Source organism: Bufo bufo, chromosome 2 (assembly GCF_905171765.1).
Source record: "Bufo bufo chromosome 2, aBufBuf1.1, whole genome shotgun sequence".
Classification (NCBI taxonomy): domain Eukaryota; kingdom Metazoa; phylum Chordata; class Amphibia; order Anura; family Bufonidae; genus Bufo; species Bufo bufo.
In genome coordinates this window covers 659,373,140-659,392,910 of record NC_053390.1, presented here as the reverse complement: position 1 = coordinate 659,392,910, position 19,771 = coordinate 659,373,140, and the positions used below count along the sequence as shown (strand labels likewise).

General features: G+C 39.9%; 1 protein-coding gene across 1 annotated transcript in view; it reads left to right on the top strand.

Moving 5' to 3' along the window:
* Positions 1 to 19,771, top strand: part of DCHS2 (dachsous cadherin-related 2) — a 377,954-nt gene that overhangs the window by 156,645 nt on the left and 201,538 nt on the right. The window contains 1 exon segment of the mRNA XM_040419885.1: positions 10,227 to 10,418. Coding sequence (XP_040275819.1) covers positions 10,227 to 10,418 — 192 coding nt within the window.

Genomic DNA, 19,771 nt, shown 5'->3' with positions numbered 1-19,771 from the left:
CGTGAATTCAAGATTATTTACTTTATTGCGAAAAATCGGCAATGTACTGTAATATTCGTGTAATGCGCTCGAAATACAGGCGTGAGTCACTATAGCTACATTTTTCAAGCTGCTAGAAGTTTCCTGAGACTGGAGAAAATGGTTGGCATGGCAGAACATTACAATAGCTTTATATGCAGATAAAGTGCTCCCATGTATTTGTGATTGTGAAATCGACACCAATGATGCGAATATTTTGGCGCAATATGTGCAACTTCACATTTTAACAGGTCTGACTACTTATTAGTGATTGGTGCGCTAAGTATTGTTGTGAACTTGTGACATCACAGCACTATGTATGCATGTATGTATGTAGCATAGATACATACATACAGTGGATATAAAGAGTCTTCACACCCCTGTTAAAATGTCAGGTTTCTGTGATGTAAAAAAATGAGACAAAGATAAATCATTTGAGAACTTTTTGCACCTTTAATGTGACCTATAAACCGTACCACTAAATTGAAAAACAAACTGAAATATTTTAGGTAGAGGGAAGAAAACATAAAAACTAAAATAATGTGGTTGCATAAGTGTGCACATCCTCTTATAACTGGGGATGTAGCTGTGTTCAGAATTAAGCAATCACATTCAAAATCATGTTAAATAAGAGTCAGCATACACCTGCCATCATTTAAAGTGTCTCTGATTAACCCCAAATAAAGTTCAGCTGCTCTAGTTGGTCTTTCCTGAAATTTTCTTAGTCACATCCCACAGCAAAAGCCATGGTCCACAGAGAGCTTCCAAAGCATCAGAGGGATCTCATTGTTAGAAGGTATCAGTCAGGAGAAGGGTACAAAATAATTTCCAAGGCATTAGATATACCATGGAACACAGTGAAGACAGTCATCATCAAGTGGAGAAAATATGGCACAACAGTGACATTACCAAGAACTGGACGTCCCTCCAAAATTGATGAAAAGACAAGAAGAAAACTGGTCTGGGAGGCTACCAAGAGGCCTACAGCAACATTAAAGGAGCTGCAGTAATATCTGGCAAGTACTGGCTGTGTGGTACATGTGACAACAATCTCCCGTATTCTTCATATGTCTGGGCTATGGGGTAGAGTGGCAAGACGAAAGCCTTTTCTTACGAAGAAAAACATCGAAGCCAGGCTACATTTTGCAAAAACACATCTGAAGTCTCCCAAAAGCATGTGGGAAAAGGTGTTATGGTCAGATAAAACCAAGGTTGAAATTTTTGGCCATAATTCCAAAAGATATGTTTGTCCCAAAAACAACATTGCACATCATCAAAAGAACACCATACCCACAGTGAAGCATGTGGTGGCAGCATCATGCTTTGGGGCTGTTTTTCTTCAGCTGGAACTGGGGCCTTAGTTAAGCTAGAGGGAATTAGGAACAGTTCCAAATACCAGTCAATATTGGCACAAAACCTTCAGGCTTCTGCTAGAAAGCTGAACACGAAGAGGAACTTCATCTTTCAGCATACATCCAAATCAACAAAGGAATGGCTTCACCAGAAGAAGATTAAAGTTTTGGATTGGCCCAGCCAGAGTCTAGACCTGAATCTGAATGAAAATCTGTTGGGTGATCTTCAGAGGGCTGTGCACAGGAGATGCCCTAGCAATGTCAGAGATTTGAAGTCTTTTTGCAAAGAAGAGTCAGAAAATCTTGCCAAGTCAAAATGTGCCATGCTGATAGACTTATACCTAAAAAGACTGAGTGCTGAGTGCTGTAATAAAATCAAAAGGTGCTTCAACAAAGTATTAGTTTAAGGGTGTGCGCACTTATGTAGCCATATTATTTTATTTTTATATTTTTTCTTCCCTCTACCTAAAAGATTTCAGTTTGTTATTCAATTGAGTTGTACAGATTATAGGTCACATTAAAGGTGGAAAAAGAAACCTGACATTTTAACAGGGATGTGTAGACTTTTTATATCCACTGTACATACATACATACATACATACAACACTAAGTATGTAGCATGTAAGTATGGACAGCAGAACCTATCAGCTACACTATATCACTATCTAACCTACACTGACTATCTCCCACTAACTATCTGTATTATTTATATAAACTAACTATCTAATGTAATGACACAGGAAAGCAGAGAGCACAGCAATAACATTGCAAAATACTGCATACAAGGGCTGCTGGGGAGGTTCTTATATAGTAAAGGTAGGCAACTATCCTATTGGTTGCTAGGGATGTTGCTAAGCTCAGACAAAGACATTGCAGCTTTCTCATTGGCCCACAAGCAAGAAGGGAGGATACTGTTGAAAAAAAAAATCTAGAGTATTCAAAATTACGAATATATATCACTATATTCTAAATAGTCGCGAATTCTCGAAGTGCCGATATTTGCAATTAATATTTTCTATTTTCTATTCGAACCCAACACTATTGCTGATCTGGGTGGGTGACAACTCCCCACATTCCAGGCCGGGTCTTGACTGTCCTACAAAAAACAGCCAGCAGTGTCAGGTGGGGGTGATTACCTCCCTGCTTGTCAAGCTCTGTGGAGTGCTGTGTGGGTTTAGAGGTCCACATACACCCTGTCGGGTTACGGTACTGGGCAAAACCATACCTGTGTTGTGCTATAGATAGAGAACTTTATTGTTTTTTTGAGGCTGGCTGGAGCAAGCCGGTCACTGCCGTTTACTGCCTTATTGATTTGTCAAGAATAAAAGGCAATTGTTGCTTTGCTTTCACCGCTAAAAGGCTGCTGTGTTCTTATCTGAAGGCTACCATTGGGGCAGATCCCTACACTATGTATTGAGACTTCAGCTGGCACTTTTTTGCTGACACTGTGGTTGAAAGGGTCATGGTAGCACACTATCTGGCACTGTTGTCGGAGCACTGCAGCTGGCACTTAGATGGCACTTAGGTTGGCTAGTGTTTGTGTGTCTTCATGTGTGCACGAGCATGTCTATGATCCTCTGTTTAGTAAAATACTGTGTACATCCCTTCATGCATGCATTTCATTATTCTTGCATAAATAAAATTCTTTAGTAAATGTTTTTTTTTAAAACTTTTTCAAGGTTACTCATTTTGGTCTAAACATAATTTTTTTTCAGTTGGTCTTTATTAAAAGTTCTTATCAGAGTATTAAAAATTTAGCTATAGGAGTTCAGAGATAAGGGCAACACATGGAGTCATCAGTTGTCTGATGGATTCTGTATAGAACAGAAAGTTTGCTAGTTTGCAAATGTACTTAAAGTGTAACTGTATTTTTATACCCTAATGGTATAGTACACCCTGCTGTATGAATGCTTTTATTCTTTATAATTTAATCTTTTTCAGTTTCACCTCATAGTAACACCCAGAAATCTGTGTCACTTTCACATTGAGCAGCCCTCTTCTCACAGCGTTGTCATGTACAGGCCGTCTCCTCTCTGATATAAACAAGAGACGGGGAGACCACTGGGAGGAGGAGCACAGCCCTGAGTGCTCGGGTAGAAAGTGGAGAGGTGAGGGCTGCTTTAGATGGTGATATCTCCTGAATGGTCGCAGCTAGAAACATATACCTGGTATTCCAGGATTTCATACAAGACCAGCTAAATGACAGCTAAAGTCCAAGCAACAGAAGAGATATCACTGTTAGAAATCGAGTCATGAATAATCGAGGGTAAAACCTGCTTTTACTTTCACTTTCAGCTGCATTCACAGCATCTCGATTTCTATCAGTGATATCTTTCCCTGTACTGAACATATTGCTGTTATTATGGTATTGTCGGAAAGCTTAGAATGTCAGCTTTCAAACAATACATATCTAAATACATAAAGCACCCCCCCCCCTCCCTGTCTCTCTGGATGAGGAGAGGGAGCAGCTGCAGAGCTGACAAGTGGAAGGGAAAGATAGTAAAAAAAATATAGAAATGTAGAAATGTGACATTATCATCAGTGTAGTGACCCAAATAATAAAATTATGTTATTTTTACCACTCAGTGAACGCCATAAAAAAATTCCACAAAATAATGTCCAAATTTCAGTTTTTTTTATCTTTCTCCCTAAAAATAAAATAATAAAACTTATTTAATAAACTAGATATAACCCAAAATGGTTCCTAAAAAACTTTTAATGTGACTATTAAGAGGCTAAAACAAATGCTTACTGATTTCATGTACGGTAATTGAAGGGCTTGTCTCTGGTTAGCTGTATGTGAGAGGATACACATTGCTCTGGGGTAATGGGAGAAGTTATCTGCATTCTGATTGGTCTTGCTTGTCTGCTAGTTCATGTGAGGAGAGCAAGGGGTTATGGGAAGTGAGGGAAATATAGGATGGCCTCAAGGACATGACAAATATTACCACAGGAAGTGCAGCAGAGGCCATCTTACGAAGATGCTGAAATAGAGGCACAGAGAAATAGGGTTGCTAAGGTTTTTGGAACAGTTTTTTTTATTTTATGGTGTTCAGCTGAGGAGTTAGGTCATGGGATATTTTTATAGAGCTTGTTGTTACCAACGTGGCGATACCTAATATGTATATATATATATATATTTTTTTTCACTTTACCACAATAATAGCATATTTGAAACAAAAAAATAATGTTTTAGTGTCTCCATGTTCTGAGAGCTATATTTTATTTATTTTTTGAGCAATTTTATTATGTATGGGCTCATTTTTTGCGGGATGAGGTGAAGATTTTATTGGTACCATTTTGTGGGACATACGCCTTTTTGATCGCTTGGTGTTGCACTTTTTGTGCTGTAAGGTGACAAAAATGGCTTTTTTGACACAGTACTTTATTTTTTTTTAATGGTGTTTATTCTACGGGATGGATCATGTGATATATTTATAGAGCCGGTCGTTACGGACGCAGTGATACCTAATATGATGATGCCTTTTTTTACCTTTTTTTTCTATTTTTTATTATAAAATCAGGGGAAAGGGGCGTTTTTTTCTTTTTTTACTGTAAACTTTTTGCTTTTTTTAAAACTTTATTTCTGTCCTACTCTGGGACTTCCACTTTTGAGGGTCTGATCCTTGTAATGCATTGCCTGTTAGCCTGGGGCAGGATCTCCTCGTCCCCCATAGAAGGCAGGTCCCGATGCCATGCAAGGCATTTAGCAGCCTCTGCATGGCATCGGGCTGCCTTGTCACCCATCGGGTCCCCACCACAGCAGCGCGGGGACCCGATGGGCTCCCTCACCCGCCGCAAACCCGTTCTATGTCACGGTATAGGAGGGGCTAATCCACCGGCATCGTCTTTTACAGTGATGCCGGCGGATGCAGCAGGGGCCCGGCTATCAGGGACTGCCAGGCCCCTGCAGTGATCGGGTGTGCACCCCTCCAATGCCAGCCCGATCACCATGACGTAATAGTACTTCAAAATTGCCGCCATGACATACTATTACGTCATGTGTCAGGAAGGGGTTAAACGGAGTCTGTTATGGCCAAAATCAATTTGAAAGTAAGTATACCATCATGAAGGGTAGGTGCTCTGAAACATAATCATACATTTCTTGTGCCTAATCCTGAAAAATGCTGCTTTGTATTTTTGTGAAAATATGGTTTTGGTACACCTGATGTCCCCTTGGTCATTGCTACCCGGTTTAAAATCTCAGGGACTGTCACTGAAATAAAAGTTGGAAGCCAAGGCATTACTGGTGGAGTGATGGCACATGAAATGGATGACCCACAATACACCCGAAACCTTAAAAAAAAAAGCGTTTTCATAAAAAGAGGACCGCAATTTTATAAGATAGGAACAGTACCAGTTATGTTTCAGGAGGCCTACTCTATATGGTTATATGCTTACCTTGAAACCAATTTTGGAGGTGACAGACAATCATTAACATGAGCATTAAAATGATCTTTAAAAGAGTGGGAAATGATAATGTAAGGTGAATTAGCATTTTAATATTCAGCATTTTATATGAAATGTGAACTTTTTGCGTTGATGAATAACCTGCTTTAGAAACAAAGCATGTAATGAACTTTCATTTATCATTCCTGTAGACTTCAAACATTTCATTACTATGCCATCTACGATGGCTCACGGCCAAATTACTAAAATTATACTCAAGTAAATACAGGTATCCTCCAATAAACCTGGTAAAAACAACATAGCAATGCATAGATTAAGATACTTTCCCAGCTTTTACTATGGCTGCCCAGCTGCGGGATCCTAGATGTTATACTGAATTTAATAGCATGATTTAAAGCCAGTGTTGTTTTCATAGAAAGAATGCAGTTCAACTACATCCGTATTCCAGAATAAGCATCTGCGGTGCTTTTATTGTTTTCAGTTCTGTAAATCATGCTTCATTTGCCATTGAAAAGCCAGTGTCATAAAACAGATCAATGGTATTAATGTAGGAGTGGGTGGTACTCTTAATGAGAGCTCTGCTGCTAGTAATACAGTGGTTCGAGTTACTTTCCTGTGGTCGCACTATAAAGCTCTTATTGTAGTTAAACCTATTGCTACATATTCAATTAACTCCTTATGGTACTTTCAATAATTTCAAACTGCTGTTTTCTGTTTCTTGTCCTTTTAAAAATTAAATACATGACATGCAATAATAACTGGGTAGAAAATAATGTGACCCATCTGCCTTTGTTTCTTCTTCAGGACACAAGAAAAACATTAACAAGATGAATGGGCTTTAACTGTAATACCCCCAAAAAATTTATACCCTTAAAATATATTTCTCTCCTATGAAATCTCTGCAAGTACCAAAAAACCTACCTTTAAAGCTCCTTTTCTGGAAAACATTAACTTTGTACATGTGTATGATATATAGATATATGCTGTGTTATTGTATGCTTATTGCTAAAAGTTTATATAAAATATTAACTCAATACACAGCAAAAAAATTAAGAATAATTGGTTATTTGCTTTCACATCAACATTGCTAAAATGTTGAGAAAGGTTGAATGTTGTAACGAAAATAGCTGCATAATTTAAAGGAAAATCAGTTTTGCATTTGGTAGGTATATTTTGGTATACCAATTCCATTTTTTTTTTTAATAGGTTCTGTTACCAGATTTCACAAGTTAACTGCATACATTGTTAAATATATCTCATACCTGGTGAAGCTGGTGTACTTACTTAAATCCATTAAAAAAATGCCATGCCCAGAGCTTGGCAGTATTTTACTATAAACTTTAACTACTTGCAGAACCGCAAGAGGACCTAAAATGTCTGGCAGGTCCACATGTCGCATCCTTGGTGAGTCTGCAGCTGTACGGATACCCCTTACAGTCCATGCTTTCCAAATTGCTGAAAACATGGTGCTTTGTGTGTGTCATATATACAGTTCAGGAAGTGGCCATGACACTTCCTTCTCCCATCCCATGATCGCCAGCTGCTAGGTCTCAACACATTTGTGCAGTGAATCTTTAGAAGCTGTATCCTCCTCATAGGTCTTGCATAACCTTATCAGGGCACAGTGTGCAAAATAAAGAAAGAAAGAAAAAACTAAATAATCTAAATAAATAAATGCCAGCTTCTAGCCCTTCCTCCATTCTTCCTAGTGCTGCCGCTGAGAACTCTCTAATCCTTTAATTATGAAATCATACCTTACATCCTAAAAACTGCACTTATTGTGTTACCACACACTCCCCTCAATTTTTTTGGTCATATTAGCGGTTGGATGGGAAGAACCGATTTTAGCAGTTGTGGCTTAACCTTTTTTGACAGTTTTATGCTATGTGTAATATGTGTTTCAACAGTAAAGATGCCAGGGGTTACCTTAGATCTAATGTGCTTAAAGGATAAGGATTATAATAGATAGAGGGATAACAAAAGCTTATAATTGCCATATGGGAGAAAAATTCACATACACACAGTTATATATCAAATGTGTAATGCTTACTTAGTTCAACTGTAATCTGACTGCAATTTTAATTGTAATAAATGCTATAATTCTATTTAATTTCCCATTTTAATTATTTAACCATCTTTTAATGCATGTCTGTTATTTTCTGTAAATAGCAAACTTTTGCATAATTGCTGTTATTGATAAAGAGCCCAAATATATGTCTTGATTGCTAATCCACAGTTCTGGTTTTGCCTCCTAGACCACCGCTGTCAGCTGTTAGATAGCTGCCTTTCTTTTTATTTTTAGCAGGAAACGTAAAAGCAGGATTTTGTTAAAGAAACACCTTAACCCTTCCTGATATCCGCCGTACATGCCATAGCCGCTCAATCTGCAGCCCTCCAGCTGTTGTAAAACTACAACTCCCACAATGCCCTGCTGTAGGCTGATAGCTGTAGGCTGTTCGGGCATGCTGGGAGTTGTAGTTTTGCAACAGCTGGAGGACCACAGATTGAGCATGCCTGCTCTAAAGAAACCCAAGGTATTAGAGCTCTACTGTAGTTCCTGTGGTAGCCTGCAGGTGGCAGGGCTCCATAGGAAAAGACTGAATTCTTCATAATCTGCTGTATAAAATCACAGTAGAATATGATAAATACAATTAAAGATTGTATATTCAAGACCTCTAAGGGGGTTAAAAAAGAAAAAAAAAAGTGTTTCAAATATAAAAAAAAATACATGTTTAAATCACCTCTCCTTTCCCTGTAATAAAAATAAACTGAAAAATAAACAACATAGGCATTGCCGCATCCTAAAATGCCCAGACCATTAAAATATAAATGTATTTATCACAAACAGTGAACACTGTACCAGAAAAAAACAAATTGGTCGATTTGCAGTTTTTTGGGGGCTTTACCTCCCAATTATTTTTTTTTATAAAAAAAGATCAAAAATTCATACACGGCCAAAATGGAGTTTCAATGGAAACTATAGTTCACCCTGTAAAAAAGGAGCATTCACACAGCTTTGTAGATTTTTTTTTAAAAGTATACTGTAATCGTACTGATCGAGAGAAAGAAGGCAACGGGTCAGTTTTACCATATAGGAAACGTAGTAAAAACAAAACCCATCAAACGGTGACAGAATAGCGTTTTTTTTCAGTTACACCCCATTTAGAATTTTTTCCCAGCTTCGCACTACAATGAATGCAATATTAAGTGGTGCCATTAGAAAGTACAACTTGTCCCGCAAAAATCAAGCCCTCATACGGCTAAGTGAATGGAAAAATATAAATGTTATGGCTCTTGAAAGGCAGGGTGTTTAAAAAACGGAAATGCAAAAAAAAAAGAAAATCACTGCATCAGGAATAGTGATGAGCAGCAGTGGCAATATTCCAATTCGCGATATCTCGCGAATATTTTGTAGAATATTCATCATATATTCACGAATTAGAAAATTCGAGATTATATTCTTGATTGAGAAAATCGGCAATGTAATATTCGCGTAATGCGTGCGAAATACAGGCGTGGGTCACTTATGCTACATTGTTTAAGCTGGTATAAGTTTCCTGAGACTGGAGAAAATGGTTGGCACGGCAAAACATTAGAATGGCTTTATATGCAGATAGAGTGCTCCAATATGTTCGCGCTTGCGAAATGTGGAGTGACATGTGACGTCACAACGCCAGCGCGCTGGACGGGCGTGGTGACGTCATTAGTGATGATGTAAGAGCACCCAGGCAGTGTGATGATGAGATGATTCTTCAATGTAGATAGCCGTGATGGCCTCTCCACGAGCAAATGGATAAGATGAATATGTATATATATTTTTTCACCCACTTAAACCCTCAAAACACAATTGTAGCATCAGATGGCTTGATCAGCGATGAATGCAGCATCTGAGGGGTTCAATGATGGGGGCGGCGCGATCACCATGTCCCGTCATTGCGCCTGCTACATACAAAGGAATGCGCTTTATGACGAAGTAATTCGTCATAAATTGAATTTCTTTGTGAAGCATAACTTTGCTCATCACTAATTATAGTAATTGAATGACAATGTGTAAACAGGTGAGAAGCTGTAAGTGAAGTGTTCTTCAATGGAATTACTTTCAGGAAATATACTCCTATGATCATTACATTAGCTCACATATCTCCAGGCCTCATTCACATATACTGTATTTAGGTCAACATTTTACAATAGTATTTGTAAGCCAAAACCGCGAGTGGAGGTGCAAATCCTAACATTGTATTTCTTTATAGTTGATATTCCAAAATACTGCTATGAGAAAATGGTCAAATTTTTATAAGCTTTGTTCTTGAGCTTAATAGTTTTTACGATTATCTAAATAATTGATATGTCTTGTATAGCGTATGCATGTTTTTATTCATTAAAATGAGACTACATAAAGTTTAAATGAATTGTAATTTGCTGAAGAACTTCCACCTCTTTTTCCAGGTAAAGGCCACTGATGCTGACTCAGGTTCTTTTGGAGAAGTCCACTACTCCCTATATGATAGGTTCCAAATCACTAAAGAGTCTGAGAAATTCTGGATTGATTATGATTCTGGACGTATTTGCGTATCTCAAGATGTTGATAGAGAAGGAGAGCCTGGAAGTTATGATCTTATTATAAAAGCACAAGATGGGGTAAGTTATTATCTCTATATTCTTCTTTTAGAACATATCTTCAAAGCCTAAGGCTTCATGCACACGACCGTTCAGTTTTTTGCGGTCCGCAAACCACGATCCGCAGAAAACGGAAGCCCCCTGTGTGCTTTCCGCAATTTGCGGAACGGAAAGGACGGTCCATTGTAGAAATGCCTATTCTTGTCCGCGAAACGGACAAGAATAGGACATGTTATATTTTTTTTGCGGGGCCTCGAAACGGAGCAACGGATGCGGACAGCACACGGGGTGCTGTACGCATCTTTTGCGGCCCCTTTGAAGCGAATGGGTCCGCACCCGAGCCGCAAAAACTGCGGCTCGGATGCGGACCCGAAAAACGGTCGTGTGCATGAGGCCTAAGGGGCGTACACAAGGGGGCAGTCCCATGGTTTAAACCTTGCAGATTCTGCTCTTTTTCATGGGAATTTGGTTGCTGCACCAACACATACAGAGGCAGGCAGCTAAGATCATCCAAGGTGATCCACACCAGAATTCACTCTTTCCTAGCTCTTCCCCTTATATTCCTCCAGGATGGAGGCTGAGCTTTTTTAGTGAATGCTGCTTCTGATTGCCTCCCTGACTTCACAGCAGCAATGGGCGTTTCCCAGGTCAGTGGACTTATCCTATGTGTTCCCCCACCCCATATGGTGCAGTGCTTCCCATTTATTTGAGCCTTTGGATGGAATAGTAGTTGAGGATTTCAAAAAGAAAAGTGATTTCCCAGAAATGCTATAAGTATGAGTGTTTAAAAATGGCACCCCTACTACAGTGACCCCTACTACAAGTGCCCAGCCCTAGGATTAAAGAGAGTTTCATACTATAAGTCAAACAGTACATAAGTATTAAATATTATATGCATGTGGCATACAACTGCTGTATCAGCTATATGTAAATGTGGAATGTGTCTGCTGTATCAGCTGTGTGTGTACACAGCATGTGTCTGCTGTATCAGCTGTGTGTGTACACAGCATGTGTCTGCTGTATCAGCTGTGTGTGTACGCAGCATATGTCTGCTGTATGAGCTATGTGTGTACACAGCATGTGTCTGCTGTATGAGCTATGTGTGTACACAGCATGTGTCTGCTGTATGAGCTATGTGTGTACACAGCATGTGTCTGCTGTATGAGCTATGTGTGTACACAGCATGTGTCTGCTGTATGAGCTATGTGTGTAGGCCCTGTGTGTCTGCTGTATGAGCTATGAGTGTATGCAGCATATGTGTGCTGTATGAGCTATATGTGTATGCAGCGTGTGCGTGCTGTATCAGCTATGTGTGTATGCAGCGTGTGTCTGCTGTATGAGCTGTGTGTGTATGCAGCGTGTGCGTGCTGTATTAGATGTGTGTGTATGCCCTGTGTGTCTGCTTTATGTGTATGCAGCGTGTGCTGTATGAGCTGTGTGTGTATGCCCTGTGTGTCTGCTGTATGAGCTAGGTGTGTATGCAGCGTATGTGTGCTGTATGTGCTATGTGTGTATGCAGCATGTGTCTGCTGTATGAACTGTGTGTGTATGCAGCGTGTGCGTGCTGTATTAGATGTGTGTGTATGCCCTGTGTGTCTGCTTTACTGTATGTGTATGCAGCGTGTGCTGTATGAGCTGTGTGTGTATGCCCTGTGTGTCTGCTGTATGAGCTGTGTGTGTTTGTGCTGTATGAGCTGTGTGTGTATGCAGCATGTGTCTGCTGTATGAACTGTGTGTGTATGCAGTGTGTGTGTGTGCTGTATGAGCTGTGTGTGTATGCAGCATATGTGTACTGTATGAGCTGTGTGTGTATGCAGCGTATGTGTGCTGTATGAGCTGTGTGTGTATGCAGCGTATGTCTGCTGTATGAGCTATGTGTGTATGCAGAGTGTGTCTGCTGTATGAGCTGTGTGTGTTTGTGCTGTATGAGCTGTGTGTGTATGCAGCATGTGTCTGCTGTATGAGCTGTGTGAGTGTGCTGTATGAGCTGTGTGTGTGTATGCAGCATATGTGTACTGTATGAGATGTGTGTGTATGCCCTGTGTGTCTGCTCTATGAGCTGTATGTGTATTAAGCGCGTGTGTGCTGTATGAGCTCTGTGTGTATGCAGCATGTGTGTGCTGTATCAGCTATGTGTGTATGCCCTGTGTGTGCTGTATGAGCTGTATGTGTATGCAGTGTGTGTGTGTGTGTGTGCTGTATGTGTGTGTGCCCTGTGTGTGTGCTGTATGAGCTGTGTGTGTATGCAGCGTATGTCTGCTGTATGAGCTGTGTGTATGCAGCATGTGTCTGCTATCAGTTCTGTGTATGCAGCATGAGTCTGCTGTATCAGTTGTGTATGCGTGCAGCATGTGTATGCATATGGCATGAACCCTCTGTATGAGCTGAGTGTGACTGTTGTATGTTTCCGCTGTGTGAGATGTGTGTGCATGAGGCATGAGTATCACAATTTCAAAATGTAGCAGTCGTCAACCAAACAAATTGTGAGAGGTTTTAAATACAGCCCATTCAGCCAAGTCAAGGTATGCACACACGCGCCTTTTCTTTTTTACACAGATATATAAAGGAAACATAGACTACAAATCATACAGTCATATAAAAGCACCATTCCCAGATACATGTACATTACACACGCAGAGACAGCCAACAGTAGCGGGCCAGTGCATTCTGTTGAATACAGGAGCTATCATGCCTGATCAATTTTTTGGCAGTAGGCTGCTGCACCATATGAATTTACCTTTTCCTTGGGTAGGACTACTGTTGCTTTTCCAAAAAGCATCTTATAGAGTAGAATACACGGCCCATACAGACCAGTCTGTGAATGGCTATGCAGTATGTGGTATGAAGTTTGAATGTCCTCTGCTTTTATCAATTTCGCTCTTGTAATGTATTTATATATTATAATTACTTTGTTCTTCATTTGCAATTTGTAAACATTTCCTATCGTAGAGTAATTTTAATGATAATTAAAAGTTCTTTCATGTCTTTCAAGAAACTGCATAAACACATTGACACATGAATCTGTACTGGGATTTCCATCAACTTATGATGGGAAAAACATCTTATGATAAATGTATGTGCCAGTTTTTGCACACTGTTATACAATGTAAGTACAACCCTAGGCAAAATATAAAGCTTCATTTGATGTAATAGAAGAAGTCGTAGTCACGCATCACATATCATAAAACAGTGTTTATAGGTATGGAGGAATTCATTGTTATTGTTTGGGTTCGAACTGAAAATGGAACATGAAGAAACATATTTATTGACATAAGTAGAAATATAAGGAGGAATTTATCAATCCCTGCACTCCAGAATTCTGGCTTCAAAAGTAGCAAATAATGGTTTTGCAAATTTTTGGGGTTACTTGCACATAAAGTTTGTGACTGTTTCAAGACAGTGGCGTCTTCCAGCGCCACCTACAAATATGGAGTGAAAATTTGGTCAGAATTTCAGAGTAGATCACTTTCGTGGCACACTTGCCTGGTTGATGCAATGACAGGCATCCTCTAGGTGTACTTTTACTGAAATAGGCACAACCACATTGCACTTGCTCCAAATTTATTATTACTGTGTGCTACTTTAATAAATTTAACGCAGCTCCACATAGCAAGTCCACTCTAAAAACTACCCTTGCATACACCTTCAATGATAAATTCTACCTCATACAGTATATTTCATATGTTCAGATTCCCATTGTATAAGAGGACACACAATAGGGACTATTCATAAATTCCCACTGTTCTGCTTAACCCCTTAATGCATAATTACTTACATGTATGTGATCAGCATTAAGGGGATGCATGAAGAGAGCTCACATGCTAAGCGAGATCCATAAATGGTGGGTGCTGAATGTATAATGCAGCCAACACCTGGATGCAATGACCGGGATCGGCGATGAGCATGCTTGCAGGTAGTGTATGTGGGCTGGCGCAGTGATATGACGTCACAGAGCCAGCCCGCGTATGTGCCGGCACAGATGTTATCTTGGCACTTCCCTACCTCCCACAATGTTTTTAATATACCTATATAATATATGTATAACATATGTGTACTGTCCTCTTATAAAACTGCTGCACTTTGGGGGCTTTGGTAATCCTTGGTATTGTACAGTAGGATTGAAAGTGTGTGCCCACAAGAGCTATATTGGCTAAATTACCTATTTCCTGCAGAAAGCTAATCAAGGTTTACTTTCGAGTTCTAGAAACAACATTACATAATTAGTTATATTATTTATTATATCCCTGTCTGCTTTGATTGACAGAGCCAGACAGTGGTAAAGCAACAAGGGAGGGCTGGTCACAGAAAGGAGTGGAGCTTGGATGCAACAAGAGGAAAGCTGATGCCTTGATTGCACCAAAGGCATAATTTGCATATTAGTAACATAGTTTACAAGGCTGCAAAATGACATCTTTTCATCCAGTTTAGCCTGTTATCCTGCAAAGTTGATCCAGAGGAAGGCAAAAAAAATCACTTATGTGGTTGAAGCCAATTTTCCTAATTTTAGGGGAAAAAATTCCTTCCCGACTCCAATCAGGCAATCAGAATAACTCCCCGGATCAATGACCCATCTCTAGTAACTATAACCTGTAATATTATTACGCTCCAGAAATACATCCAGGCCTCTCTTGAACTCTTTTTGTGAATCACTCATCACTGTCTACAATTCCTCCCTCATCACTCTGTAAAGGGCCAACAAGTTCAGGTTTAAATGTTTTACCTTTTATATAATTGAAGGTTTCTTTTATTTTATGGCTAGTTTTGCTCTTTTTGCCAATAAGTCTCTCTGTCTCTAGCTTGGCTGCTTTCATTTGTATTTTAGATATTCTATTTTTTCCTTATAGTTTTTCAATGCTTCCTTACTACCTTCCTGTTTTAGTGATTTAAATTTATGGCCATCTCTCTAGTCGAGTCCTGAACCAGTTGGCAAAGGTATTTGTTCTTGGTTATTGCCAAAAATCTGTTTCCTTTACGAGATCCACAGGTTTCAGTTTCCCAGTCTATATCAGGGTAGTTGAAGTCTCCCATAATAACCACCTCATTATGATTTGTCACCTCATCTATTCCTTTAGATTTTTTGTGGTATATTAGGTGGTTTATAAAAAACTCATATTAGTATTTTATTATTGTTTTTGCCTCCATGTATTTCTACCCACAGTGACGCCACATTTTCATGTCCCTCACTTTTGTATTTATGGAGTGTAGGCTTTAGACAGAAATTTACATACAGGCAAACCCTTCCTCCTCTCCGGTTTTCACGATCCTTTCTAAAAGACTGTAATCCTGTACATTAACTGCCCAGTTATAGCTATCATCCAGCCATGTCTCAGTTATTCCCACAAGATCTTAAAGAGGACCTTACACCTGTATAAACGATGTTAACTGAGTATGCTGCCATGTAGAGCGGCGCCCGAGGATCTCACTGCACTTACTATTATCCCCGGGCGCCGCTCCGTTCTCCCGTTATGCCCTCCGGTACCTTTGCTCCTTAAGTTATAGTAGGCGGGTCTTCTCTTGTCCTGTGAGCGTCTCCTTCTCCTAGGCTGCAGCGCTGGCCAATCGCAGCGCACAGCTCACAGCCTGGGAGAAAAAAAACTCCCAGGCTGTGAGCTGTGCGCTGCGATTGGCCAGCGCTGCAGCCTAGGAGAAGGAGACGCCCACAGGACAAGAGAAGACCCGCCTACTATAACTTAAGGAGCAAAGGTACCGGAGGGCATAACGGGAGAACGGAGCGGCGCCCGGGGATAATAGTAAGTGCAGTGAGATCCCCGGGCGCCGCTCTATATGGCAGCATACTCAGTTAACATCATTTATACAGGTGAAAGGTCCTCTTTAACCCTTGAGCATTCTCATTTTATGTACTAACCTTTTATGTGGCACAATATCAAATGCTTTGGAGAAGTCAACACAAATGACATCCAACAACTCACCCTGGTCCAGTCTAGAACTTACCTCCTCATAGAAACTGATTAGATTAGTTTGACAAGACTGATCCCATATAAACCTGTTCTGAAACTGCATTATATGCTTATTTTCATTAAGAAAAAGTGTCATAACTTGGGAATGGAGCTTTAAAAAAACATAAAAAACTGCTTTTTAATCAAGTCAACCGATGTGTCTATGTAAACAGTTTGATAGGTAGGTGAGAAGTGGTAGGAGGAGAGTTCTGGGGTTTTCCTGGAATCAGCACTTATCACCTATTCTAGTCGTGGAGGGTTCCCATTGCTGGGACCCCACCCATCATTACAACAGGATATGTGTCTCCCATTTTACTGATTTTAATGGAGAGGCAGTCAAACATTAACACTGTCTCTCCAAAGCCTAAGGGACTGATGAAGCTAGCCAAGTTCAGGGAAAATACTGATATTTATAACATAGAAACGAAAGAAATTGAATTCATTTATACTGAACTTGCATGTCGAACACAGCCAAATGCTGAATTAATTACCATGTGACAGAATAATCTGACTGTAAACAAATGTGATCTTTGTATATGCTAAAGAGATACTAATACATGAAGAATAACAGATGCTCTATGTAATGTTGTGTTGTTGTTCCTGATATAAAAGAGCTTTATAAATATATGCTAAAGACATTAACCTTTTCTCCATGCTTTCTGTGTAGGAACATCTCTCTATACTTGTATCTAAAGAGACACATATGTACTAGAGTACAATATGAATGGAGACAGGTGGTACACATAGTAAAAATAATTCAAGAATGTTATGAAAAGTTACAAAATGAACATTCAAAAGAATAAGGTTTTCCCTTTGTAATTATGCAACAATTTTTTTTTTCCAATTGGTCTTTATAAAAAAAATTCAATACTTTATCATCTACAATCTTCAGTTTTCACTGCTCCACAGACGGTTCTTTCTGCTTCTCAATGAAATTCCCCAATAGAGCTGCTAGTTGACCAGGTAGTACACCAGTATGTGCTGTCAAAAGGTAGTTAATTCTGTGATAAACAGATTGTCACCCACCTGTCTGCAAATGTGTTGGTGGTATGTGTTGACCTTGCTCAACCAGAATTTTGGCACCCATGACAGTGTATGATTTGGGGTCACTTATAAAACTGGTGTAAAGTAGAACTGGCTTAGTTGCCCATAGCAACAAGATTCCACCTTTCATTTTCCAAAGGAGCTGTCAAAAATGAAAGGTGGAATCTGATTGGTTGCTATGGGCAACTTAGCCAGTTCTACTTTACACCAGTTTTGATAAATGACCCCAATTATGTGTAGTGTATTCCCTGTTAGTGTTCACCAGTTATTTTTATGCTTTTTTATCTTTTTATTTTATGTGTTTTGTACATTGTGCACAAAAATTGTACTTTGTAAAAGCAGACATCATTCTTATAGCTTCTTAGCCTACAACATTTTTGGGGACTAGAACATTGATGTTCTCCTGCCATACTGCTATCATTGTCTGATAATTCAGTTCCCATGACACAAAATCCATATTAGTTTACATTGGCATTCTAGTACACTGCTGGAACATTTAAAAAGATAACTCAAAACTTAGATGATGAACTTGTATAGCAATGGTTTTCTATCATTCACAAAGTTGTCTATCTATGATTTTGAAGGCCAACTATTTTGAGTGAAAACTGCAAAACTAATTGTAAATGAGAGAATATGTCATCTAAACAGAAAAATGGACAGCGTTCAAGGTTCTGTTAACACCACAGGTCATATGTGATGTCTTATAAACTCAATGGGTATTTTCCACATATACAACTACGCAGTCGAGTCACATTATTATGATCACCTCCTACGTTCAATGTGGGCAGCTCATAGCTCATGAAGAAGTCACGTGTCTTGAACTGGCTTGGTGGGTATATAAGATGCGATAAGCTGTCTGCACACATCGTTGTTGTCATGGATAAAAGGGGCGATTTATCAAAGTTGCAAAAAAGGATGAATATTGGCTTTCTGTGCAGTTTGTGAACTGTACACGTGCTGCTGGGGTAAAAGTGTACAAATGGCAGCATTGAGAATAAACGATGTGGAAACTGCAGAGCACCACATGCCATTGATGTGAGAGGTAAATGTCAACTATGAAGGTTTATTTTGGTGGAGAGCTGCATGTTGGTCCACCATCACGGTGGACCAACATGCAGCTCTCCACCAAAATAAACCAGGAGGATATCAGACATGTGTCTAAAACAACAGTTCAGCAAATCCTACTGCATATGGGGCCCCAAAGCAGACAGATGGTCACTGCCCCTCTGCTAATGAAGTGGAATCAGCGGAAAAGACTTTAATTTCCACATCAGTATTGAAATTGGGTCTCTGTTGATTGGCCAAAGGTTGCCTTCTCTAATGAGTCATGTTTACTGCTTCAAAGGACGGAGGGACTTGGCGTGTCATTCAAAAACCATCATAAAAAAAAAAAAAACTGTAACAATTGCTGAAAGAACACAAACTGGTGGCAGCATTATGGTCTGGGGAATGTTCTCATGGCATTCTCTGGGCCCACTCATCGGTGTGGAAGGAACCCTCAACCGATTTGGGTATGAATCCATCCTTGCAGATCACATACACCCATACATGCTGATTGTCTTCCCTGGGGAGAATGGGATCTTCCATCAAGACAATGCAATATGCAACACAGCTGGAAGTGTCTGACATTAGTTGGAAGAGCAGGGCCAAGATTTACAAGTACTACCCTAGCCCCTAATTCCCCATACTTGAACCCAATTGAACATCTATGGGACCACCTTGATAGTTGCGTTCTCTCTATGGATCCTCCCCCAGGCCCCCTCCAGTAGCTGTGGGATGCACTACAGTCATCATGGCTTCAGCAACAAGGACCTAATTGAGTCACTCCCAGCCCGTCTAGCTGCTGTCCGTGCTGCACATAGCAGTGACTCTGGATATTAGCTGATGGTCATAATAATGTGACTCGACTGTGTATGTGATGTGACAATACATCTGATGCCCATTAACTCCCATTGAAAAAAAAAGGAGTACAGCATGGCATCACATTAACTATAATGCAAGATGTTTTTTCTATCTCACCTGTGTCTCTAGAATTCACCTCTCACGCTATTACTCCTCTGCCTCTCCCCTCTGCCAATCCCTTCACTGGCTCCCCATTGCCCAGCGAATTCACTTCAAAATACTAACAAATACATACAAGGCCGTCCATAACCTGTCCCCTCCCTACATCTCTGAGCTACTTTCCCGATACATCCCACACACACTCTCCGATCCTCACAAGACCTCCTTCTCTCCTCTCCTCTTATCACCTCTTGCCACAATCGCCTCCAAGATTTCTCCCGTGCATCCCCCATACTCTGGAACTCGCTACCCCAACATATCAGACTCTCACCTACAGTGGAATCCTTCAAAAGAAACCTGAAAACCCACCTC